This window comes from Rissa tridactyla, chromosome 3, assembly GCF_028500815.1.
Source record: "Rissa tridactyla isolate bRisTri1 chromosome 3, bRisTri1.patW.cur.20221130, whole genome shotgun sequence".
Taxonomy (NCBI): domain Eukaryota; kingdom Metazoa; phylum Chordata; class Aves; order Charadriiformes; family Laridae; genus Rissa; species Rissa tridactyla.
In genome coordinates, this window is record NC_071468.1 from 19516234 (window position 1) to 19543088 (window position 26855).

Sequence of the window (26855 nt, forward strand, 5' to 3'; positions counted from 1 at the left end):
TGAAAGAGATGGCTGTCTCCGCTTTCTTTTGACCTCCCAAGGCAGCTGCTTGGTAGGGACCAAATGGCATGGAAGAAGAATATCTGCCTCGCACCTGCTTGCTCCAACCCGCCTGCCACCGTGCCACCGTGCCCACCAGGCACCCCGGGAGGCAAGCCCGTCCCAGGGCCCCTCTCCATGGAATACCAGGACAGCAGAGTTAAGATAGTTTTCTCTTCTTCAAAACATCATTAGGATTGGGGGGGTGGGGGTGGGGGGGGGGTGGCGGGAAATGAATCTCTCGCGCATTTTGCATAAATACATGGTAAGTTATCAATTGATGTTCAAATAGCTTAATTGAGTTTGAGGGGGGGAAAGGTCATTTAATTGGTCTATTGAAATGTTAACAGAAACAGATATGGCAAGGAATAGACTTTAATGGCTGCAGTGTGGCACTGATGTCTGCATTCACTTGCAAAATTGTTAATTAGGGCACTTTGGTAGTTCATTTGCTTTTGTATTGATGTGCTTAGTCCAACGAGAGAAATTGGGTTTGTGTATGGCATTTCCACGGGGCAGGAGAGACTCTCCCTACAGTCAGGAAAATAAGGAAAATAAAGTGTAAATCAGAACTGGTTGATGATTTGTGCCAGTGTCTTCATTAACATGCTTTCAGTTATGCAAGTCATTTGCTAGTGGCTAGTGTGTTTTTGTATATGAGTAAGTTTGATATATTTGGCTTAATTTTTTTAATCATTTTAGCATTGGACTTGAACAACGGTATAGTATGATATTTTTTTCTAAGTCATGTATACAAAGCTTTTTAAACTAGATTAAATCAGACTGTACTGCAAAACAAGGAATTAGATATCTATGTTCGTTGAGCCCCTGGAAGAAGGTATTATCTCCTTCAGTGCATACCAAAAGAATATATTCAGTTGCAATTCCTGGCCCACAGCCCTCAGTGCCAGTGAAATTACAAAACCAGTCCTTAATATATGCTTTGGGTCCATCGTCCCCCTCCTACAGAACATAAACCTTTAAGGTATTGACGTTTTGCATGTGGGAATGGCGAAATGGCACTGAGAGTCCACCTGCATTTTTTGAGGGTTGTAATTGCGAGTATTAATCCTGGTGCTGTTTCCTAATAGACTCGCTGGATGCAAAGCTTTGTATTTGAATTGGTTGCAAGAAAGCTGTATTGTGTACAGTAATAATACTACATTGTACCTTAGGTACTTTTTATAAACAGGCAGCAAGAAAAAAAAAACAAGTGAAAAAACAGGTAGCTGTGAATCATCACTTTTACAACAGGGATCCTGTTGTCCTCCTGCAACAGGAACAGGTTAGCAGAGGCGATGACATTTTGCAGCAAGTAAAGTGCCGATCGTAACAGCTCCCAAATGAAAAGGACTTTTTGTTCATTATCTATATTGTAATTTCACATTTGGGTGCTGCGTCTGCCAGTTGTTTCGGAGTTCGGGGCTTTGGGACGTAGTTTGTGACGGAGCGTTTCTTTTAAAGTCCTGTAGCGAGAGTTGACATCAGCTTCATTTACTCGTATGTATTTGTGAAAGTACTTACGTGAAGATCACAAATGTGCGCAGGGCAGCTATCTATCTCGTTCTGTGAGTTTAATCCCAGTCCCAGAACGTTTCATTGTGGCCCTATGCAAATGTATTTACATAGGAATGGGTCTTGGGCCCTTTAAAGAAGGCAACAAAGTTGGAAGACTGAGGCCAACAAATAAATGAAAGTTTCTCTAAATCCATTGGATAATAGAGGCAGTGTTAAGGCTAACCACAGTGTTGAACTAAACAGAGGGATTACTCCTGGGTTTTGCATCAGTTGTTTTCTGCCGGGTGGCCTCACTTGTCAAAAAAAAAAAAAAAAAAAAAAGTTTAACGGGCGAACATTCACATGGCACATTGAGAAAAGAAGTATGCTTAATTCCATCAAAGCTCAGAAATCAGTCATTAATTTATTCTAACCTCCAATTGTTGGTCATTTGTGAAACATCTGGCCTTTAAGTCATAGGAACCTAAACATAAGTACAATGTGAGTTCTTCTGAAGATGGGAGTCGGGTCTGGCGGGGGTGCTGCCTTAGCGTGTGTATGTGAGCGTGGGCGCACGCATGTCTGTGTACGGCATAGGTCGCAACTGCCACTTAATTTTGGAGACTTTGAAACATATTAAATGAATCCTTCAGTTAATTTACTCTCGAAATTAGATTATTGTTCATTTGCATCTTGGAAAAGTTCTGCCATTCAAAAGAGTCTCTTTCTTCATGGTGAGTTAACAGTTAGATATTTAGCAATCTTGCAGCTTGCTAGTCAGAAATAGTTTCTAATGAAGTTGAAATTTGAGATAGAAAATGTATAAAAGCTTTCAGGAAAGACATACCCTATTTTCCATATGGCTAAGTAATTGTTATGATATTTGTTTTAAAGCTGGACTTAGACACTCCTGACTGCCCTCTAATTTGATATGGCTGGTCCCGGCGATTCTTCTGGAGGAAACTTTCGTAGTAGAACGCACTGAAGGAGATAAATAATTTTGCAGCTATAAGCACATTGCAAAGTATAGAAAATAATTCAGTTGCCTTTACTGTGGTGCGGATAACAGTCTCCAGGTTATTTGCCTCTGCTGGGAGTTGGAACCGGAATGAAAAGGAACCGAGTGATTAAAAGCAGATTTGAAATAAAGGTGGCATCTCGGAGCTGGCAAAATTCTGCCTTTTGTTAAGCTTAAAATAACGCCTGCTATGTAATTCTCAGGGCTGGAGGGGCTTGGTTTTAGTTGGGGAGGGAATATAGTTCTTCATGTACAGCTTAAACATTGCAACACCTCCTGTCATTAAATTTCATGTATTTTTACGTGGGCATAGGGTGAAATTAGATTTCAAATATGATGGAAAAATTTAGATCTGTCAATCCGCATGGCTATGGGGGTATCTCGGAGCTTTCTGTCTCCAGGCATTTACCTGCCTGTACTTTTTTTTTTTGTTTTTAAAGACCAGCGTTCCCTCTTTGGCCTGACCATTTGCTTTTTGTGGTCAGCAGAGACTGGCTGGTTTAACAAAAGTAATGATGCTATCCAAGCGCATGACAAAAAGAAAGAATGTTGAAGGTTTTGTATAAAGGGGCTTTTTCTCTTAATATTTATTTATCCTTTCCCCCTTGCTAAGTAAATAAATCTTTAATCCCCACTCCATTGTAAAATTTACTGTATCCAAATCTAGACAGTTGTAACTCCTTTCAAACTGGGTTTCATCCTTTCCCAGTAAAGGGATATCTGCGATTTTGGCAGCCTGACACACCTTATATTAAAAAAATCCAGTGAATAAATTAGGGGTGACTTCCTCTATTTGGGTTCTTAGTGTTGACTTGGCCCCGCCATAGCGTGGCTAGAATTTAGCACCGCTGTGACTTGGAAGTGTGGGGGAAAGCGCGGGCACTCACGTGTTGCACGGTGCACGTACGTGTGCGCACGTATGCACGACCCACCAGCGCAATACGTAAAAAGTCACGTTTCAACTTTGTTAAAGCCCTCATTTCCGAAGCACTGATGTCCAAAGTACTGGTAGGATAGTGGAGATGAGAAGTGGGGGGGAGGGGGGCGGATAAATCTCTTTAAACAGCTTGTGAAATGTAATGTTTGAAATGGTTCTTTGAGAACGTGCAGATTATGGCTTGCGTAGTGACTCTTTCCAGCTCTCTGGGAAATGAGCTGTTGACATTCTTTTGGGTCATCATCCAAGATAGGAGGGCAACCACAAGGATTTAGCAGATAAATTCATCCAAAAAGACCTTTATCCATTTCATTGCAACTTGGAAACGTTCATGTCGAATAGCAGCATTAATGTAGCCCTTTTAGCCCTTCAAAGTGAGCCTTATGTTTAAAAAAAAAATAATAAAAAAATAAATCAAATGACCAGAGTAATAACTTCTTTAGGTCTTCTAAGAGGTAATTCATTATTTACGTAATTCTGGAGCATAAACCCATCTTTCCTTCAAGAGACTCTGAAATAGAATTGGGGATCTTATATGGTGAAAGAGTCTCTTTTGAATTCTAATCAACTGGATCTGTCTCAGATTCATTTCTAGTTTATTGTAAACAGTGGAATTTAAATTAATTTCTTCTTATCTTGTCTTTTGAAGAAAACTAGCAACATGTATGAAAGGTTTTATTATTAAATACAGCTCAGAGTGTATTTTATTTGGGGTTTTTTTGTTCTTTTTTTTTTTTTAACTTTATAAACCAGGTGTCGGACAGGATGGGTTTTGACAGCCAGGCAACGATTATGCATTAGTATAGGCAATTATGAAATAAATAGGAAAAAAAAAAACCCAAAACTTTTTGACTTGAACTGGAGTGATACTATAAGGGCTGAATGTGCAGGCAAGGTTCCCACAATGCACTGTGAAAACCTAGGCTAACAACCACCCCGCTGCGTTGAAAACCCCCAAAAAAGACAAAAGCACAATGAAATAGAAAGCTTACCACCGGTAGCTTTCAAAACGACAAACTAGGCAAACTATACATCTCCACCACTCCAATTTTGTCAGAATGCTAATGAGCTTGCTCTGATCTTTACTCGGCTTCCCGTGTTTTCTACATCTTCAAGGACCACATGGCGCTAGCAAAATAAAGACAACTAAATGAGAATTTCGAATGCTTTTTGTGTTCGGACCTGGTGCCTTTCAGTTGACGCACTCGTTGAATATTCTCAACTTAAAAGCGTACAACAGGGGGCTGGGTATGAACTTTTTAGCAGGGGGAAATTTGTACAAAAGTAAATGAGTGTGATGAGGAAAATATGAGAAAAATTTCTGATTAATTTCCACTCTATAATATCAATGACACCTTCAGCCCCTCTCATACTCCTCTAACAAGAGATGCTGATAAAAGATGAATGATTCTGTGTTGTTCACAGTGAATGTTTAGTGGTTTTTTAATAGCGGCATTCTACATAAAAGGCACCAGGAAGTACTCTGCATTAGCAGTTGAGATCACTAGTTAATAGGATGATGTCTTTTAGCTTTTGTCACAAGATTATTAGAAAGGATGGGTTTCTGTTCTCATCCCAGCATACTTTGGAGTGCTTGTTGAGTACAAGTGCTAAAATGCAGGTTTCTGGGTATTGTTTCTCATGCAAAGTAAAAGCCCTTTTAATGCAACACCTTTTACTTTTTTTTTTTACCAGGTGATTTTTGTCATTGATCTCTTATCTGCCCCCTTTAGCTGTATTAATCACTTGGAGTGGTCTGCTTCTCAGTGGGGGCTTGATGATGTATATGTGTATAGATTCACTATCAAAAATAAATCCCTTATATGCTCTGCACCTTCACAAACCTGATTATCAAGCTGTATTTACCAGTCTGTATTATACTGCCTTGAATGCTTCTTACCAGAGTCGTCCAGTCTGTGACACGAATTTGCGCTGGGGGAGGGAGGGATAAGCTAGGAGGAGGCATCCTGCTCCCTAAGCCAAGTTTTGTCTTTTAAAAACAATTGAATTCGCAATTCTCTTTGGAGTTCTCAAAAGTAAATGCGGATTTGTATTCACCAGTGTAAGGGCTGGGGGAGGAAAATGATGAATGTTCAGTTTTGCCCGAGAGACGAACTCCATTTAAAAATTGGTTTTGCCACCAGCTTCAGGCTCGCAAGCAGCCAGTGTGAAAAATATCGGTGCGTATACATAAAGAAAAAGTTGTAGCTAGGTAGGCAAATCATCATGGTCTCTTCGTGTTTCTATATCTGTTGTAAATCAGAAAGAATGAATTAATAACACTGTAGGTTTTGTAGTAGTTTGCCAGCCTTGCTTTCCATATACGCCGTTGTTTTGCTTAGCTCAGCGCAATTAGTCTCAGGTGAACTGAACACTTGCCAGAGCACGAGGTGGTAGAGAGTTGTCCAACTGTACTGTGAAAGACAAAGATGCACATGGCGAAGCACAGCGAGAGAAAGGATGGTGTAGCAACGGCAGTTCTGGCAAGAGAGAAAATTCAAAAGTATCACTGAAAACAACATCTTTACCATTTACCTTTTTACATTTAGCATAAAAAGTGAGTGAAAGTGTTTCAAAAAAAGTCCAAATACATGAATGATACATATGTGGCACTGGTTTGGTTTTTTGCTGGTGTTAGTTTGTGAGTATTCCCTATTGGAAATACCTAACAATTAGGAGGCTAGAAGGATATTACTAATATCCTACACTGCTATTTACTACTAGCAGTTTGTGCTGGGGGGAAGAAAAGGCGTTTGACACGAGCACAAGAGTTAGTGATTCTTATTGTAACGTGGTAACAGTTCACCAGACTATGCATTGGTAGTCACTGCTTTTTTTTTGAAGCAAAGCAATATTATAAAGCACTCGATGAGATGCTTCTCTCTGCAGTGTTCAGGGATGTTAACTTGCTGCCAGGGTTATGGTAATGGGAATTTTGTCAACTACCGAAACCCTGGGTAAAAGAAGTGCAAAAAAATTATGGTCGAGAGCTTATTTACTTCTACGTTTAGTTCTGCATCTCGATGTGCTTCTACGTTGCATCCAAGTGTGACTTGACTGACCTGAAGCCCACAGAGCTCTGTAGAAATGCCAGCTAGTACTGAATCTATGCATGCAAAGCCATTCCTTAAAATTTTTTAATGCAGATAAACTGGCACGCTAGTAAGCTGTTTTTCTGATGTGAGTCCTCAGGGTTCACACCTTTCCTACACAATTTTCTGCACAAGTATTGCTTTTGTAGTTGCCAGAACTATGCACTTTATGCGCCATTGAGAACTTCTTGAGTTCTTGAGGTTCATCAACCTTTCTCCGGTTTCCCTTCTGTCATGTTGCCTCCACAGTCTCTTACGGGCAAACTCTTTCCTCCCCAATCCCCATCTCCTCCTATTAGCAGTTCCTGTGAATCAATCTTGACTTGCTTTTGGTAAAGGACGACCATCTGGCCATATTTTTCCAAATTGCCAGCATTTCTACAGCTGAGGAGCTCCCACGGAATGAACACACCATGCCAAACCCCAGAGTTCACAGTTCTGACTCTCTGATTCACCACATCTCTTCAGTCTTAAATCTGTGCATTGCTAGGCAGAAGTTCCCAGGAGGAGACCTTTCCAAGACCAGACATGGGCAGCGTGCATGTTCAGCCTTCCCAGGCCAAGTTCATTAAATCCTTAAAGCAGCTCAGCAGCAACAATGACCATATTTATTTTTTTCTCAAAGTAACACAGAATTGCCATTGGCTGCCGAAGGACTGAACGGTAAGTCGGCCTCCTCTCCATGCTTCCCTGGCTGGTAGCCTCATCAGTGCCTTAAAAGAACCTGTCAACAAAGTGCTTGAAGCCAGCTTGAAGAAGAGAGCCCGAGCACAGCGGTGCCCGTGTAGCAGGAGGCTACTCTGGGAGAGCCTTAGGCGCTATGAATAGGCTTGCGAGCCTTCCAAAAGTCTTGCAAGACCCAACAGACACTTGCTTCTTTTAACTGATTTCCATCTTTCTTTGTGGTATTGCAGTATAAATGCTCTTTCATGTGGTAGGCATAGTCTTTGGCTTTATGCCTGGAAGTTAGCTTTCTCCACAATCAGTCCCTGCCTGTAAAGAGAAGGCGAGGAGAAAGGCACTTTGGTCACCGCGGGGCTCCAAGCCCACGATGCCACTGCAGTCAGCAGAAAGCCCTGTTATTTTTTCTTGCTTTTCTCACGTTTGCCACCAGAAACACCTTTTCTGTCAAAACTGGAAACTGTGGGGCCCCAGGACACCTCAGCCTAGCTGAACTTGCCCAGTTAGCCCTGGGAAGCTTTGGATCCCAGAAGCGCAAACCTGCCAGCTCCCAGTAAGAGTAGGCGTCTTCATTAACACCGACACAAGGTCACATTCATTGCCAACCACCATCTCACTTCAGGCAGTTCCTTGGGTTAAATTCTTTAGTGGACAAAGAAGTCATTTTAAACAGTCTGCAACCCCTTCCCAGCGCCAGGAGAATATGTTTGGAAGGAAGTAAGGCAACATTTGGTAAAAATGGGATAATATGCTGCCTTGTAGAGCACAATCCAATGACTTTAAGGTTACCTGGCCTCTCACTTCGGAATCTTACCCAGCCATCACTTGCCAAGTAAACAGGCAGATGGTTGATGGAGTAGTTACGAGCAACAGAGAAATTACAGTCACTCATAGGAAAGTATCCGACTCTACTCGTCAACCTGCGAGCAAAATAGTTCATCTGCCAGACCATCATCCCCTTCTTGGTGAATTTCCAGGCGTGAACTACTGTTTCTTCCGTAGCTTCAAAGGTTCAAGTGTGTCGGTTAATGGTGCGTGTTTCCTGTGCAGAGGTCTGATGTATACTTTTCCCAAGCCCGTGCTTCTTCTGAAGTTGTGCTACGTGAGAAAATTTGGGTACAAAAAATACCAGAGGGTGATAAAGTACAAGGTTGGTCCTGCTCAGTGCTAGGATCCCTGCAGGCACTGTGCTCAAGGCAGGAAGCTCTCCAGATGTTTCAGTTGAATCCCACCTCTTGTTGCCTGAATTTTGGGCCACAGACTACGTGTTTTCTTGGCCTGGATTGGTGGTCCCACATGCAAAATATATTTGTAATCTTTATCAAGCCCAGACAATCTGTTTCTGTTGATTTTCTGTTATTTTCTAGTGGCTGCTGTCTTGACTTGTCATGTAGAGAAAATCGGCAATCTTTCAGGCAGTTTGTCCTTCTGTGGAAGTTTCGGCCCTGTGATAATTTTAGGTTGCTAGGGCTGCAGGCCACAAATGCTTGTCTTCCTGTGAGTCATTCCCACTCCAGGTAGAATAAATCCTCACACATGCTGGGATGTGGCTGAACCCTGACCTTTTGTTTACACAGCTCTCCAAATTTTAAATCGCCTCTCTGATTTATTATGTTTCAGAAACCAAAGAAATTACAAGTTTCCTGTTCGATATTAAGCTAATTTGATGTGTGCTTGTGATAAAGGCATTCCCTTGGCAGCGGCTTCCTTTCGTTAGGGTTACAGTAGTTTTGGGGGCTGAAATTGAGTCAGACAATGCGCTGCAATGTAACTCTGCCTGGCAGATTCTTGGCAGTCGGTACCTACCTTTATGAGACTCCATTGTGTGGACATCAATGTCTCCTTCTCAGCTGCTCTCAGGCAGCAAGTTAGTGGCCATGAATTTGCCTTTCTAATGTTCCTTGGGCGTTTTCCCATCCAGTTCAGACTCAGAAAATTGTGGTAGGGCTTCATGTGCTAGCTAGCTCTTCTGCAGTGTCATCTGAACAATGGTCCCATCCTGTTTCTCTCTTGGTGTTCATTTTCAGAGATTTTTAATAACCGAGGAGGTCCGTGTTCAGTGAAAAGAAGTAGTATTCTGGAAGAAAGCTGGGCATAGTAATCTGAAACAGGAGGCATGAAGCTCAAGGTGGAGCAGCTCATCTCTTTGTGCTATGGGGTGCCTACTGCAGGGTCCGTTTCGACACCGAGAACTTTGAAGAATTTTTTTAACCAAAATTCCGAGCTTTTCCACCAAAGGTGGTCCTCTGAAAGCAGAGGAGGAGGATGATTCAGGAAATAGGTCTCTCCTGGGTTGCCTTGGTTTCACTCAGTGAAAAATTGTGGATCACTAGTCGTTTAAAAATCTTCACCATAGCTTTCAGTTGCATTAGACACATTTTGTGGTAGGTGTTGTGTAACTCTCCTTTGCAAAGAATATCTGTTGTGAATATAGGCTTTTCTGCTTAAGTATTTGTTAAATTCAGTAACTTGCATTAAAAGCAAGAGCTCCTCTGTGCGTAAGCTATTTCCAGTGAGTGAGACGAGAAGACAATTAAAATGGGTGGGAAGTCCACCGTTGACTTCGAAGGGTTTGAGACCTTCCATCAGCCTTTTGTTATCAATGTGAGGTTGGTCAGCTCAAACACCCAGCGTCGTTTCTTATCCCTTCCCATGTCTTCTTTCAGTAAAGCTGTAATTGCTGTGGCGGGTCAGCCCCACACCCTGGTCCATAGAGGGACAGGTACGGGTTGAACCCAGGGAGGGGCAAGAAACTCTACAAGGGCCAGTTACAGCCTAACCTGTACCCAGGTAACATTTCATTTAACCTCTAGAAAATAAAGGTTAGCTCATGTCCTAAAGCAGGAGGATCCAATTGCTGCCTCCCGTGGTTTTTTTTGTTTATTTGTTTGAATATTTATTGCTACAGCTTTGCCTTTCCATATTCAACATTCAACCTGGTTTTAATTCTTGCTGAGCTCTTAGTTTCAACATTGCCTTGTGGCGACGAGTTCTGCTGGTAAATGATGAGGCTTTGAGGAAAGATCGTTCTTTTTATCGGTTTTAAACACACCACCTTCAATTTCAGTGAATTTCCTCAGGTTCTTATGAGACAAGATGGGACACGTCCAAGAACTAGTCTTTATTTGCTATTCATGTTCTCCTTCAGGTAAACAAGCCAATCTGTCCGCTCGCTCCTAATACAGAAACTCGTAAAAACTCGTCCCCACAATTGGGTGAATGCAACTGGATTGGCTTTTTTTTTCAGCAGGCAAATAAAAGTGGTGGGGTACATTTTCAAAAGACCTCGCCGTTAATTTTGTGGCTTTTGCTGGCTTTTGCGTGGCTCTCGGTGGTCATCTACCTTCCATCAACTACCAAATAGCCCAGAAAGGAGCAGAGCGAAGTTGGCCGGTTTTTGTCATTACTCGCCCCGCTCTAGTTCCCATGCGCTGGCATTCTGCTGCTGGCCTCTTCACCCAAGTGTGCTGAGTGAAGAAAGCTTCTTCTATTCTTTTTTAAAACTGTGTGTAAACATCAGCAAATGGGTGAAGAATGGGCTCTGTCTTAAGTAGGTTGTTTTTCATGTAGTTCTGTTGAGGTAAATGGGGAGACATGGGGAGTGTGCTGTGTTTAACCGTGACACCATGGCACACACACTATACGCAGTGCAAATAAAATTTAAAAACAATTACCGCTTAAGACGGCATACAAAGTGATTTCTGTAAACCTGTTATTTCTTGCCAGATTGAACGGGCTGGTTTGGGATGCTGATAGAAACCTTTTATCTTCTGCAGGTTGTAATTCATTTTTGCACAACAGCTAAATACATTTACATTTAAGGATTTTTTTTTTAAATTATTAATCTATTGGCTTATCTTGACAGATTTACAACGGTATAAAGTGTAGAGGAGTTACTGTGTTCATCCATTTACACTGTAAATGAATCTTGTCCCTGCATGTTGCTGCTTTTTCTTCCTTTTAAGTGGCATTCACAGTGTTTCATAGCACTTTCTTCTCTGTTTTCTTAGCAATGTACAGGTTTACCATGTTAATCTATATTGGGTTTATCTAACGACTAGCTGCCCAAACGGCTTAAAAATAATGGGTTTAATAGCACATATATGTACGGATAGCTGGCTGAGTGTAAGGGGTAGGGTTGGAAGTATTTTTAACAGGAAAGGAAAAAAAAAAAGAAATTGTTTTTGCAAGTTGATTCAGAAGAGACATTTGTCAAGATGCTTCTTATTTAAATATTTAACAAATAATTAGCTTACAGGGTAAACAAAGATCCATTTGTAAATCCAGAAGAATGTGAAGGAAAAGGTATTTTTAAAAGACTGCCTGGGAGCTGTACAACGTTAAAATAAGCTAGTCGCTTTTATTGTTCTCGAAAATGGTAACGTATAAACACGCTTGTAATTCTTGAGCATTGTAGATGAAAATTGGCTCAAGTTGGTTTTGAGTTAACAGTCAGGAAAATTGTATTTGAATATGTGTGAGGAACCACAGGAGAAAAGAAAGGGGTTTGGGGTTTGGTTTTTTTTTTTGCTGTCACTAAAATTCTGGCTATCGTTGTTTTGGCTATCATTAAAATTTGTCCCAGTAAGGGACAAAATCACCAAACTTGACGCTGCAGCCTTGATCGAATCCTGCGCAGGAGCTATGACAGCGCAGAATCACAACTCGGAAGTCAGTAGGAGTTTCTCGTCTCTGAGGGCAGAATTTAGCGTCTTGTGCTATTCCAGGCTTGGTGTTGGGCTCGTTCCTAATCATCGAGGAGGGTTCTGGTGGATGTCAAGTGAAGAGAAGAATAGAGCACGCATCCTTCACCACTCAAGCCAGACAATGAAATTAGAAAATGGCACTGAGAGTTGATGTGAGAGAATTCCCCTGGATTCCTAGAGGAAGAATAAAACAAGAATGTATTGATTAAAAAAAAAAAAAAAAGAAAATAAAAGAGAAAAAAGCAGAAAGAGCAGAAAGAAAGAGGGGAAAAAAGAAAATAAATTAGAGAAAGCCTGCCAGAATCCTCCTCAGAACCTATCTAATAATAAAGTCTGACATTAAAAGCTGTATTGTCTTTTTACATAAAGGCGCGTGTACTTACTGTTTCGTCTTAGTTTCTGGTTCTGCGTTTTTCAAATCTCTTAGCGAGCATTTTGCATGCATATGATGTTTGCAGCACTACCCGCCCTTATTTGAAGACTGTTTTCAGAAGTCATTATTGAACTATAGGATAAAAAGGTATAAGCATAATTACGTGTTAAAGAGAATAAATACGTTCTGCTAGATAGTTAACCAGGTGAGGTTAAACAAGATAAGATGAATTCTGGTCTTTTTAGAAAACTGGCAGTCTTCATTTTAAGCTACAATGTAAAGTGCTTTATCCTGAGATTAGGTATTGTGGCAGAAGCTAAAACTGCCTTTTTCCCCTAACCGTGCCAGAATACAACCTCCTTTTCTTTTTGCGCTAACAAGACTGCTTTACCACCACAGCCCACTCTAAGTAATTAAATCAATCCTTTGTACTTACCGTATTCTCCTCTAGTGACGGTACTAGATCTGATTATATGCTTCATGCATATTCAAAGTACGGCACTGACAGCTCTTTAATGAGCTCTTACTTAATCAGTACGAACAATGTTCATCTTGTTCTTTTTTTCCTCATACATTAGAGCTAGGAACAGTTGGGGAAAAAATGAAACATCCAGCATTCATTTGAAAAATATATTGTACTTTGAAAAGTGTCTAAGCTGGGGAAGTTGCATTCTGCCCTTTAAAAGTCTGATGGACAAATTGGATTACTAGTATTGGATTAAATAACAAATGGTTAGAGGAGAAATGAGAAAAGCTCGCTGTGATCACAGGCTTTAATATTTTTTGTTACTTATAAAGCTGAAGGGGTCTTTAACCAGTTATTAAAGTCAGGATTAATTTGTAATGGTCCAACTTACTAGCTTTAAAAGGGTTTTGTTGTTGTTGTTGTTGTTGTTTTTATTGAAAACAATAGCGTAATGCATGTATTATGGAAAAAAATTTAAGTTTAAGATCTGTGGGCTATTTATAGATTTTTGTCATCTTGTACTGGTTCAGATAAGAGGTTTGCATGTGTGGGATCGATTTGTTCTCAAACATGTTTTTCACTTCATTTAAATGATCTGTACAGTTTGGTTGTTTTTTTTTTCCCCAAGAACAACACAGATATTTTCCCTATTTTAATTTCCAAGCATTTGTAGCAAGTCCATTAAATACTTGTTTTACACTTGGAAAGTGGAAAGAAAACCAACCCCAGCAGCAGCAGCAGGGTTTTACAGAGTGAAATTGTGTTAAAGAAAGGCTTTTTCTAATTTTTTTTATTTAGAAATTGTAAATGTGAGTTTAGCGTGTGATGTTGCTCCAGTAACACTCAGTTTTTCCTTGTTGAAAGTGTTTCGCCTGCATCCTTCCACCAAGGGGGGGAAAAAAAAAAAAGAAATAATGCTCTAATGGTAGTGTATTTGCTGAAAAGAGTTATTTAAATTTCGTATATACAGGAGTTCATCTTTATTTTGCTTGCCTGGGAAGAATCTGTTTCAGCTCCGTGCGCAAGAATTTAAAAGCTGACGGTCAACAAATAAAATATCAGCATCGACTGCTATTAATATTGCACACATGTGTCATTTCACTGATCAAAAAGGCCTTCGCCGGGGTACAATTGGCCTTTTTCCAAATTGCAAGCTTTTTCTCAGCTTTTTCTTTTTTACTCTTTCTTCTTTTGTTGCTGCCTGGGGATTTGTGCCTATCGCAGCCGATATCACATGACCGGTGTCAGGGCATCACATGGGTCCAAAGCGAATACAAAAACAGATTAAAAATTCTGTAAAAACAATCAAGACTTTGTTAACTCACTTTTAAACCGGCCCATTCTATGGATATTGCGTGTGCTTCAGTGTCAGTGTGGAAATATCAAAAGAGGCACCTGTTCGGGTCTGACTCGACAGTTCTAAGCTTTACCTAGATTTTTTTCTCATTACATGTTGTAATTAACTTTATTTAGGAGGAATGCGTTAATAGAAAGAAGGTCATATCTTAAGTTTATGTTCTCACCCTGAGATTGCATGCCATGAAATTCAAGTTCAGATCCGCCGTTGAGCCAAACTCCTTTGAAACATTTCTGTTTTCAAGGCTTGCAAAATGAAACGCAGCAAGAACTTGCATTTGTAATGGCATCTTTTAGCCGGAGATCCCAGACCACCCCAAACCCAACAAATTTAGTGTCATAAATTGATTAAAATGTTACTATGGCTACGTATGTTTGATTGTGGGAATTTATTTCACCGGCAGTCTGGCAATCTTACGTGCCACCAAATAGACCGGTCATTTTGCAGGGATAAAAAAGGGCAATCTATCCCCTTTTTCTTTCCTTATTCCCCAAATAAATTTCAGCTACTTGGTGCATTTCAACGAAAGGTTGCTAATATTGATTATCATCTACTTCTAAAAGCAGACCCTGTTCGATGAACCGATACAGCAATGCCTTTGATCTGTAACTTAACAGCAAAGTGTACCTATAAGTTTTAATCCTCTTTGGGGGAGTGCTGAACTGCTGAATATTATTGTAAATGCCATGGCGTAATATTTTCAGCCCAAAAACAGAAGGGCAGGTCTTGGGGGAGAGCATTTCTACGTGACAAACTTCTTCCTTCAGTGCTCCATCATCCAGGAGCTAGACCCTGTTTCTTCTGCTTGGAAAAAGGCTGCAGGGCCATCCCCACTTTAGGATGCTCCGTGCTTCCCGTCTCACCGCTAGCCCCCTTCCAAGGAACAGTGTCATCAACAAGGAGCTTCCCAGGGTGATAAGTGGATGTGGGGACATGTCTCACATCAGAAAGAAGAGCATGCCAAATGGCGTGACATTTTTCTTACTGCGTGGGTCCACCAGCTCCACCCCAAGCTGGCCCACTTCCCTGTTCATCTCCTTTTCCTTCCCTTGTGTGGAGCCACCAAGCCCACGGGCCACAGCAGGGGGAATCAAAGAGTTTGGAGAAGGCCAGTGACCTCCCCTTGCAGGCAGCAGGTTCATAGCCAGGTGAGGAAGTGGTTCTCCATGCAGATCTGGGCTTGCACACTACCATGGCATTGGGTTGGGAACGTGCATGTGGCAGGCACGTACGTGCAAGCATTTCAGACGCTCCCATCCAGAAATTGAAAGCTTTCTTTTAGAGCAAAACAATATTTTTTCTGGTGTCTTTCCAGCTTCTGGTGCTGGAAATGGCTTCTCTGCAACCAGGGATCCTATGGTTTAAGTTCATAAGATAGCTTCCCTGAGCATATGGCATCTTGCATCAGAGATTTCGGTACCTTTTACAAACATCGAAGAATTAACTTTTAGCACCCTTGTAAGATTGGTACGAGTGATTATCCCCATATCCCACACAAGGTGCTTAAATGCAGAGATCTGCCCACGGAGAAGTAGTGTTGAAGCTGGTGGAAGTACACAGAAGTCCCTTCTCATGCTCCTTTGCCACACTGTTTCAGGTTTCTTCCCAGTTTAGTTTTAATCAGAAGAAATGTGTGAGTTTCATAATTCAATGAGGTCTTTGCTCCTCCACTGACCTTGAGAGGTGAGAACAGCAGGTCACTACAGAGGTGCAGTCTCCACAAAGGACTTTGATGAGATTTCTCCTAGTCCCCCAGCTCAGATTGAGGTTTGGCTGAGCAACCCTGCTACGTGGAAAGGACAGTCGGGAGCCTCCTGGGCGCTCGTCTCCCTTTCCCCTGTGTGGCCTGGTGGTGCAGAGGTGGTAATGGTCTTATAGAATCCGGGTAGAGCATAGCGTTGCCTGCAGCTATGGAGGGTCCTGGTCCTGGTCCTGGTCCTGATCCTGCCTGGGAGGCAATGACGATCATGGGCCAGGGAAAGGGCTGCTAGTCCATGCATACATACATGGGGACCCTTAGGCACCTGAACCCCAAAATGAGTCATATTTGCGCAGATGCTCCGTTTGATTGCGGGTGGAGAGACGAGCGGCTCTTTCCAGCTTGTGGTCTGGAAGAGTGGCCACAAGCCCAGAGAAGCTGAGCCGGTGCCCACGCCTTGGCCAAGGGTTCGGGATTACCAGCTCCTCTGCAGCGGCTTTGATCCCAACCACGTCATCCTGCCTGCCCTGGGTTTGCACAGGGGGACTGGCTCTTGCCCACAAGGATTGGGTTTGTCCTTGGAGGCCTGTGATGACCAGCAACAAGGGTTTTTTTCGTTGGGAAGACAGCACCAATATGGTTATTTCGGAAGACTTTAAAAGATACAGTACCAGTACTTTTTAAAAGGTGTTTATTTAGGTCGGGGTATCAGCGTGGTAAAGAACACTAAAACGTATGCTGAATAAAGTCTGCTTTCAAAGATTTATTTATGGAGCAGGCAGCACCGGGCTGCAGGACTTGCAGTTCTGTGATATTTTTACCCTTTGAGGGTACACCTTGTAACGCTCAATGACACTGGAGACTGATATTCCAAAACCTGAATTGAAATATGTCGCTCAATTTGTGAAATGCCACATAAGTAATGAAATTCTTTCGATTGCAGGAAGAAACACAGAAGAAGAGGAAGCCATGATGCAGGAATGGTTCATGCTGGTTAATAAGAAGAATGCCTTGATTAGACGAATGAACCAGCTTTCTCTTCTGTAAGTACCGATGGATACCTGTATTTACAAAAGGATGATTTGCTGGAATATTTACCCAGCAGGAAGGTGCAAAATTTTTTTTGCTTTCTTCCCATTAGACTTCAGAAATGTTCCCTCAAAAGTGAGTGGCGTGGCTGATTCGTGGAACACATCGAGTAACTTGTTTTTCTCATATTTCAGACTTGAAAATGAGAAGCGTGCAACGACACAAGCTTAGCCAGAGCTGCGGAAAAATAAATAATTAAAGAAATATTAAGCACAGTTAAGTTTGCAAAGGCCCAACAGTAGAATAAAATTGCGGTTTAGAAATGCGCAAGTAGATTTGGCTTGTGCCTCAGATGTGACAGGTGAAGACTATTCAGGGGAGAGAGCAAAATTTGGGTCGCTACCTGCTTGGTAGAAAGCCTCGATCCTGTCGCTAGTTCAGCGGCACCGGGCTGCCGAAAGGGTATTAGTGACTCAGTCACGGTGCGATGATAGCACCGATACTGCAAAGTAAGGACAAATAAACTTTTTTTCGCCAGCACTAGTGAGGAAGGGAGAAGGCGCTGCTCGCTTTTCGCGGCGTCCTGCCCTCAGCGCTGCTTTTCCGTCTGCTCTCGGTTTCATTATATTTCTTTCAGTAATGCCACCTAGTGTAGATGCCTGCATACTTCCCTGGGAAGAACCTGTGCTTACGAATTTTCGACCGTGTCTGAACTTGACAGAAGATTCTACCTTCAAAATATTAAGCTTTCTAATCCCGTGTCTAATTTTCATTATTCATTAGGGCAGAATGTATATAGGATAATACTTCCAGTGTCATATTATCTTGGTGAATAGGCCGATGCTGGAATTTGTTCATTAGATCCGGGGGAATGTTTTATACCTAGGACATTCCACGACAGCCGCTCCAAGGGTGAATATGAAATAATTACGTCCTGTAGCACAATAGAGTTAAACTGCCGGAATTAAAGCCAACATTAGAGAAAATTAAAAGGCCCTGTTACCGAACGTGCCACCTGAGCAAGGTTTTAAGTTTGTGTATATCATTTGTTTGGAGTAGCTTAAAGTTAAAGAGAAAAGTCGGTTATGAGTCCTAAAATCAATGTAAGTTAAAGGTTCTTTTAAGTGTTTAATGATTTAGTAATTAACATATTGATGAACTTTTGCAACTTGCCTAGGGAAAAAGAACATGACCTAGAAAGGCGCTACGAGCTGCTGAACCGGGAGCTAAGAGCAATGCTTGCTATTGAAGGTAAGAGCGATGCTGGGTACCGAGGGAAGGAAAATGCTCGCTGCCGAAGGTGGCTACCTGAAAGTACCGAACACGGAGGCTTCTCTGAAGCCCGGTCAGGAATTAATGCTGCTATTTACATTATTTCAAGTGACAGCGTGCAGCAAATACGCTGGGTCCGCGATCCCATTCTTAAGTTTTATTTGGGGGAAAAAGAAAAAAAGTCCAAGATACGTGGTCTCCTTGGAATAAACTTTGAAAAAAGTGATGAGGAGGTAAAGAATATTTGTCCAGGGTTTATTATTTTTTGTTGTAGAAAGCTTTCCTGGCTTTCTTGCGGCATCGCACTGCTTTGGGTGCCGCAGAAAATGGAAGAGGTGACCCACAGAAGGGAGCCTCCTTCCTTTTAGCGTTTCAGATCTGGTTTACAACAGTATCTCACTGGGGAAAAAAAAAAAAAATGTCACACTGGTTTTGGTGGTAAAAAACCCCTACGTTTGCCAAGTAAACATTTCATCACAAGCAACAGCAGGATTAGTGCGATCCTTTGCACAGATTTTCTCCCCTCTCTGCAACTCTGCCGAGTTTAGTCACTTTACCTGAATGAAAACTCATGGGAAGATTGACACGTGGGATAAATGAAACAATCGCATCCTTTCCATAGGGCTTTCAAGTGAATTGTACAATAATCCTGGGGATGATTCATAATAAAAAAATAAACATACAGATAGCTTAAACCATTGCTTGCATTATTTTCTTATTTAAATATCTTAAGTGTTTTCTAATGCTGCACCGCTTATACCTCTCAGTCACAAACGCTGTCTTATAGTTCAAAGATGTTTGCTTAAAAGTTAATCCTTTGGGCTCTGTAAAATGGACCTTTTGTCTAATCAATGCAAATTGATTTTGCTATTCTGTATTGACCTCTCAACCCTTTGACTGTCCATGGTAATTTCTTTCTTCACCTGATAAGGTACCTGATCCATAATAAATCAATTCTAATTAGTTTGGAGACTTCACTGGGAGCATAAGTTTGTCGGAAAAAAGCAGCAGGTTTCAGGTAGCTTTTCCATATCTCTCCATCTGTGGTTATATTTTTTGCATAAGACTACATTCATTGTATTCTTGGATAAACTTGGCTCATAAATATCTACATTGCTTTCTGCAGAGACAAGCCAGTTTAATTGGGAATCATACTAATGAAATATGTAAAACATACAATACTCTAAAGCCGGAGAGGAGTTAAGAGATACTGGGTTTAAATCCGAAATTTCAATGCTTAATCACCTCTTATATGTTTTACTGACGTGGAACGTATTGGCAGCAGCCTTTGAATGTCTAGCAGCCATTCACACTTTGACTTGAACAAAAATCTTTCCTTTTTAAATTTCTTTTTTGTAAGTTCAGAGAGAGATGCCAAAACCAAGGAAGGCCCTCTTTTTTCTTCTTCTTTTTTTTTTTCCTTTTTTTGGCGTGCTACTGGTGGTGTGGTAAACAGGGGTTTAGGGAGGAAACCTAAGTGCTGGAGAATTTTGGTTTTGTTTTTTATTTATACAGCAAAGTCCACATTTAGCATTTTCACCCTCAGTAAGATTATTAATCTGCTAGAAATTTTAGCATTTTTAGCTAAATTTAGATTTACCAGCAAATTTAGATTTTACCTAAAAAGCACACTAGAGGAGAAACTCTCCCAAGAAAATGCCTGCGAAAACTCAAAATACAGGTTTGTGACACCTCACCTCTCGATGTGTGCATCAGCACTCTGTCGCTTTCTGTGTCCGACATATGCTGGGATGCAAAGATGCACTTTTTCAGATGCACCGGTAAAACCACACCATTTATAATATGATTTCCACAAAGAAGCATGGGCTGGCCGGCGCTGTCTGCTCTGAGGCCGTTTAGCCGATTGCTAATGAGGGCTTGGGCTCTGTGAAAGAGTTGAAAAGACAGATCCACTTTTACCAGCACCAATTCCAAACCTGAAATATAGGGGAGGGAAAAAAATAAATATATACATTTTTATATATATATATATAACAGGATGGGACCAGTTTGTTTGTCTAAAAGAAAGGCAGAATGCACTAACACAAATTGGAACTTTAAAAAAAAAAAAAGTCTTTGAAAAGTGATAATTACTGTTTTGGTAAATTGCTCTAACTCTTCCACGCGTGACTGTGCTGTTTAAAAATCTATCAACCGATTTACTTAGCTAGTTGATGACAGGGAAAGAAAAAAAAAAAAAAAAGAAAAAAAGAAAAAAGAGTGCCTTGCGGAAGGTAGCAGCCTGCTGATGGCAGATAAAGGGGGTTCACGGACGGGCGGCCCTGCCTGCGCAGGCAGCGTATGGGCAGCGCTGGCGGCCGGAGTTGCTGCCCGTTCGAATGTTCGGTGATGTGGAGACCGTGTCCTCTTAGCCAGCCGCTAAAATGGAGGCTGAAGAGCCTTTTTGGAGTGTTACGGCACTTCATGCGGAACACATGAATGACGGAGAGTGGTAAAAAAAGGCAGACTTTCCCCCCACCCCCCCAGTTTAGCCGTAGAGATAAGAAAACAAGAGTTAACGCGCTGCCTTCTTCCAGTTAGGGAGCGTTCCTCTCCCTCCGCTGCTGAGGCTGCTCCGACCGAGATAGGCCTGAAATCCCTGCCTAATAGGCCAAAGAAAATATAGGTTACTGGGGCTGTTTGAACCTGGGACGGCGTCTTGGCTGGCTGTGCGGCAGCCGGCCGGCTCCCGTCAACAAGGTGCTGCATTTCACAGCCTGGTTTTTACTGCGGCCGAGTGGAGGGATGCCATGCTTTCGGCTACCTTTCCTCTCCCCCACTCTCCCCCCCATCTTTTTTTTTTTTTCGTTCGAGATTTAATGCCTCCTTAGAAAAGATAAGTTCGTTTTTGCACACCTTGGGGTGGTGTGTTCATTTTCTGCCCAAGAAATGGATCTTCTTTCGGATTTTGTACATCTTGATTTATTCTTGGCTTATAGTTTGAAGTGGGTGCTCTTCTAAAAGGATTTATGCATAGGTTCACTATTTTTGTAGTTATGGTTTATATGATAAGCTTTTTATATTTAAAATCAATATGTAATCCTGTGGAGGAGCTTATCCTCTAAAACCCCATTTGTAAATCTATTTTAGCTTTGTTACACCGCGCAGCCACAGTATTCCATAGATTGATTAGGTTCAGCAGCAGAATCCTATCAAATGGCCTGCTCTGATGATGATGCAAACTCTTTCAGGATTGCTAGTTGACTGGAACTAAAGATAAGACCTGACTGCAATCCCCCAATGTGCTCTTTACAAAACTCGTGTTAATTTTCATCAAAGTGCCGGGCTTATTTATTATAGTGGCGAGGTTGAAGGTTTTACTACAAGAACTTTCGACCATTTCTATTAAAGCATTTCTATGGGAACCGGCCGCCTCTTTGCTCAAAGTAATTATCAGTTTAAGCGGTGGGGGGGGGAAAAAAGACAATATGAAGTCAATGAAGATGAATAATTGAAAACATTTCTACTTTAACATGAGTTTAGCAAACTCTGTCATTTTAAACTGCCCATCGCGAGCGGTGGCACGGGGGCTTTAGCTTTCAACACTTTTAGCTCATATACAGCCTCAGAGCTTAATCCTATTTTTGTCCGGAGTGTAGCTTTTATAACAGTATTATTCTGAAATCTTCAAATTAATCACAGCCCATATTGTAGCTTCCCAGAGCTGCCGTCAGCCTGGGTAACTGTATGTGACAGGTGTTATAGGTAATCCTGGCTTAAAAGGCACAACAGGTAGGAATCAAACTTGAACACAGCTGCTTTTTTAAACATAGGGATGCTTCCCGAAACTGCTGCCCAGCAGTATTTTCTCGGATAAAACAAAATTGCAATGTAATCGCATATAAAATGATATTTAAATATTTGGTGTTGGTTCCCCTTTTAACCAATTGCTACTTGACTGTATTTTTGGGGAGGGGGGGTGGGGAGGAAGTCTGACTCCTTTTCTAAGAAAAAAAAGCAAAAAGGCAAGAGACTGTTTCTGCCAGCAAGTTTTCCCATGGCATATTTCAAACACTAATAATGAGCAAATGCAGAAACAAAAAAAAAAAAACCAAACCCAAACCCAAACAGTTTTGTTCCATGAAGTGCTAATATGATGTTATTTACCCCACAGGGCTACAAAGGTGGGCAACAAAAACTGTAGCCTTTAGAAAGGGACTTAACGGAGGTAGTGAAGGACTGAGTGAAACCTGTACCGAAATATTTCAATTGATGATTGCTGTTTCAAAAGCTAAAATTGCTGCTGAAACTGGAGAACTAGGGGGTGAAGCCAAAAAAGTAAACAAAACCAAAAAAAACCAACCCAAACCTTTAAAAATAAGGGCTTTTCCACTAAGGGAAAACTGTCGGAAAATTGCAAAATAATTAAATGGGGTGCAGGTAGAGACGGGGTTTTCCAGGTCCCTTTTCATCTAGAGTTTCGTGTGCCCAGACGTGCCGGGGAGCCCGAGTCACAGCTCAGTTATCGGCAGGAGCCGGGGGGGGGGAAATTTGGGGGCCGCGTCTGGCCGGGGAGCAAAGCCCTGTGAAAAATCGCCGCCGCGTCTCTGTCCTCCTCCTCGGCCCGGCTCGCCGCTGTTGCCCTTCGCCAGGCGGGTTCGTCGCGCCGAGATTGCGTTGCGAACGCAGGGGGCTTTATTTCTGGGGGGGAAAACCCGCCGCTTTGGGGAAGCTCTGACTCGCAGAGGTGCAGAGCCGTGTGTTTTAAGCGGGTGGAACCGAAGGAGCCTTCCCCCCAAAGGAGCGAAAGGGCAAGCCAGGGGTGGAAATCGAGAGGACTGCCTTGAAAATTAGCACCTAAAAGGCTGCTCCCCCAAATTAAAGCGGCTTTGGTCGCGGGAGAAAGGGGCTTAGATGGCCAGTTCGTTTCGGCTGGTGGCTGCGTTACACCTGGAAAATTATTTCCTTAGCGGCGGAGGGGAAGCAACACATTTGAAAAAGAAAAAGAGATAGAAGGAGAAAGAGAGAAAGAGAGAAAGAGGGAAAGAAAGAGGGAAAGAAAGAAAGAGGGAAAGGAAAGAGGGAAAGAGGGAAAGAAAGAGGGAAAGAGGGAAAGAAAGAGGGGAAAGAGAGAAAGAAAGAAAGGAAGAAAGAAAGGAAGAAAGAAAGGAAGAAAGAAAGAAAGAAAGAAAGAAAGAAAGAAAGAAAGAAAGAAAGAAAGAAGAAGAAAGAAAGAAAGAAAGAAAGAAAAGAAAGAAAGAAAGAAAGAAAGAAAGAAAGAAAGAAAGAAAGAAAGAAAGAAAGAAAGAAAGAAGAAAAAGAAAAGAAGGAAGGAAGTAAAGGAAAGGGGAAAGAGGAAAAGAAAGAAAGAAAGAGGAAAGAAAGAAAACAGAGGAAAAGGGAAAGGAAGGGAGAAAGAGGGATAGAAAGAGAAAAACAAGAAGATAAAGTAAAAGAGGAAAAGAAAGAGAAAGAGAAAAACTCCTGGGAAGTTTCAGCAGTGCCCCGTTCAGGCTGATGCTCCGGGAAGGGCTCTGGGCCGCTGCCGTGCGTGTCCGCCTCTCCCCAAGCGTGTCCGCACACACGTGTCAGCGTGGGTTTCCCCTGCCGGCCTGTGGACCCCTGACTCGCCCGTGGGCCCGTGTGCCCAGGCGGGGAGGCGAGGGCGCGATAAAAGCGGTTACACATTCCTGCCTTTCCGCCGCTTCTCTCCCAACCTTTATTGCACGATGCTGCATCTAATTTTTAATTTGTAAATACAAGGCTGAATTCCCTCTAGCACCACTTGCTTTCATAAAGCTTCTGAGCAGTTTGCTGTCTTGAATAAATTTGGCTTTGGAGGGGGGTCAGGGGATTTGAACCACCGCATTCTTGCGGGGTTTGTGAAGATTCACATGGTAACCGGTGGCGAGCATTGTTCGGGTTATCTGAATAAGCACCAGCCATGTGAGTTTTAACATGATCGCCCAGGGCAATGGAGAGAAAGCCAAAAAGAACTGCACCCCTCTCTCCCCTTCTTCGCCTTCGGGGAGGGAGGAGGAGGAGGACACCGCCGGGCCGGTGGCGGTGGCTTTTCCCAGTGGTTTGGGGGTTTTTTTTTGGAGACGGTGTCCCGTTTCCCTCCCGCTCCTCATTTGTCCGGCTATCTCCCTCATCATCTACCGCTCCTGCTTTTCATTGTTTACCTTCTTAATGAGGGAGGCGGGGAAGGCTGGGGCTTGAGTGACGGCGACAAGGCCCTTACGGGGCTGGCTGGAGAGCCGGGGGCTGCGGGGGCGGCCCCGGGGGGCTCCGGCGTGCGGGGCCGGGCCGGGCAGCGGCGACAAGGATCGATCCCGTTGGGAAAAAGAAAGGGGGGGAGGCTGCGGGGTGAAGGGGCCCCGCGATGTGATGTAGCAAGTGTATTTTTTTTATTATTTTGTTTTTTACTTCAAAGGTAGTGGGGGGTGTAAAGCTAATTAACTGATACCTGCTTTTAAAGTTACTGCGAAGCATATGGTGCCCTGCGTGAGATTCCTCCCGCTGCTCGGAGGAATTAGCAAAGAGGAGCCGGGATGCGGCTCAGAACGGGCTTTTCCTGCCGGAGGAGGGGAAATTCGGTAAATGCCGGTGCCCGTCCAGGAAACAGTCGTGGGGGGGGGAAGAACCAAAATAAAACAAACAAACTACACAAAAAACACCCCCAAAGGACCCCAAAGTCGCTGCCCAGGTGGGGCGGGGAGGAGAAAAAGGCCGGCGGGATGCGTTTCTCCCCGCGTGCCTCCGGCTTGGGAGAGCGGCAGCGGGCCGGGGATGGGCGGGATGGGCCGGGATATGCCGGGCCGGGATGGCCGGGATGTGCCGTGTTGTAGCGGGATGGGATGTGCCGTGTTGTGCCGGGATAGGATGTGGCTGGATGGGGCCGCGATGCGCCGGGATGCGTCGGGCCGGGATGCGCCGGTGGCGGTCCCCCGCCCCCTCCGCGGCCGCGGGTCCCGGCGCGGCTGGCTGCGCCCCGGCGGTGGCGGCCGCGGCGTCTCAGGTGCGGTTTTTGTTTTGTTTTTTCTCCGTCAGACTGGCAGAAGACCGAAGCGCAGAAGAGGCGAGAACAGCTTTTGCTGGACGAACTCGTTATTCTCGTTAACAAACGGGACGCGCTGGTCAGGGACCTGGACGCCCAGGAGAAGCAGTGAGTCGGGGCAAAAGGGGTGGCTGGTGGTGGTGGGGGGTGTCCCCGCCACGGCCGCCACGGAAAGTTTGGGCCAAGTCCGCGGGAGCCGTAGCCGTGGTCCGGGGAGGGGCGGGGGGAGGGGGGGGGAGCTCGGCGCGGCCGCGGAGGCGAGCGCGCATCCCGCGCAGCCCCTCACCGCGCCTCCCGTCGCCTCTCTCCGCAGGGCCGAGGAAGAGGACGAGCATTTGGAGAGGACCCTCGAGCAAAACAAAGGCAAGATGGCCAAGAAGGAAGAGAAATGCGTCCTCCAGTGAGCGGCCTTTTCCCGCAGCGGTGGCGACATCGCGGCGCGGCTCTTTCCTACGTTTTTAAAATGCCGACCTGAGACTGGGGGGAAGAGGGAAAAAAAAATGTTTTGAAAAAAAAAAAATTAAAAACTTTTTTTCCATTTTCTTAGGCCAGATCTAGGCTGCGCCGGGCCCCGCTCTGTTGTTTGGGTTGTTGGGTTTTTTTTGGTTTCCATTGAAGCGAACTCGCGTTGTACCATGGTTTCCTTGTGGGCTCAGCTCTCCTGCCGAAAGGGTTTGAAATGAAATCGCCGAGAGCCCGGGCGTGCGGGCGATGCCGGGGAGGTGCGGAGGGAGCAGAAGAAATAAAGTCTGTCCTGGTTGCTGTAGCTGGAGGAGGGCTGAGTTTTGAAATAAATACGTTTTTTGTCGTAATAGGATTAGAGAGGGGGATATAGGAAAAAAAAATAAAAATCATTGGGAATGGTTTCATCTAGTCCTGCCATATGTAATACTTAATAAGCTACCTACATTTTATAGTTAGGTCAGATCCACCCCAGTTATTATTAAAAATGTGCTGTATTTACCAGTGTTTTATTTCAGCAGTTTTACACTTCCCCGGGAGCGGAGCCGAGCTGCTCTGCTTTACTCGGGGGGGTTTCTCGGGGCGCAAAGCCCGGGAGGCGGCTGCCGGAGGGGGCGGCCCGGGGCAGAACCGAGCTCCGGCCCGGCCCGGGGCACCGGGGCTTCTCCCCCTCCTCCGCCTCCCCCCTGCCTCCCCGGGCCCGGGCCGCGCCGCCGCTCCGCGTTATTTATTGCGCCCGGGACGCGCCCCCCCCCCCCCCCGGCGTCCCCCCCCCCGCGCCCCGCCACCCCGCCCCGTCCGTGTGCCCCCACGCGTGTCCCGCATCGTCCCTTCGTGGAGTTCGTCTCGTTTATTTATTACAATACCGAGTCATATATAAAATTTTCAATAAAAGCCGAATCTTTCTTACCGTAACTGCCGCTTTCCTCTTTACCTGGGAAACTCCCTCTCTCCCCTCCATCCTTCCTTCCCTCCGCCGGCCGGGGACGGGGCCCGGGAGCCGGGAAGGGCCCGACCCGCCGCGAGGGGGGGTGCAGCGGGGCTCCGCCGCCCCGGCCGCCGCCGCTTCGCAAATGCAACGAAACCCACAGAAGGGAAAAGTTTTTCGTTTGTTTTTAATAAAACCCAAGTCGGGGAGGGGGAGGGAGAACTTCTCCCTGCGGGGCCGATGGCGGGGGGTGTGGGGGGTGTGCGCGGCCAAAGCCCCGCTGCGGGCCGCGGACGCGC

General features: G+C 44.0%; 2 protein-coding genes across 9 annotated transcripts in view; both read left to right on the plus strand.

Moving 5' to 3' along the window:
• EHBP1 (EH domain binding protein 1) overlaps positions 1-25719 on the plus strand; it is a 231021-nt gene extending 205302 nt beyond the window's left edge. For all 8 annotated transcript variants that reach the window (XM_054194439.1, XM_054194431.1, XM_054194432.1 and 5 more), the window contains 4 exons: positions 16809-16908; positions 18072-18145; positions 25160-25274; positions 25480-25719. In XM_054194439.1, coding sequence (XP_054050414.1) covers positions 16809-16908; positions 18072-18145; positions 25160-25274; positions 25480-25570 — 380 coding nt within the window. In that variant the 3' untranslated portion in view covers positions 25571-25719. The remainder of the gene's footprint in view (positions 1-16808; positions 16909-18071; positions 18146-25159; positions 25275-25479) is intronic.
• A 1077-nt stretch (positions 25720-26796) lies between these two features.
• OTX1 (orthodenticle homeobox 1) overlaps positions 26797-26855 on the plus strand; it is a 6735-nt gene continuing 6676 nt past the window's right edge. The window contains exon 1 of the mRNA XM_054194680.1: positions 26797-26806. Within this exon, the coding sequence (XP_054050655.1) occupies positions 26797-26806 (10 nt within the window). The remainder of the gene's footprint in view (positions 26807-26855) is intronic.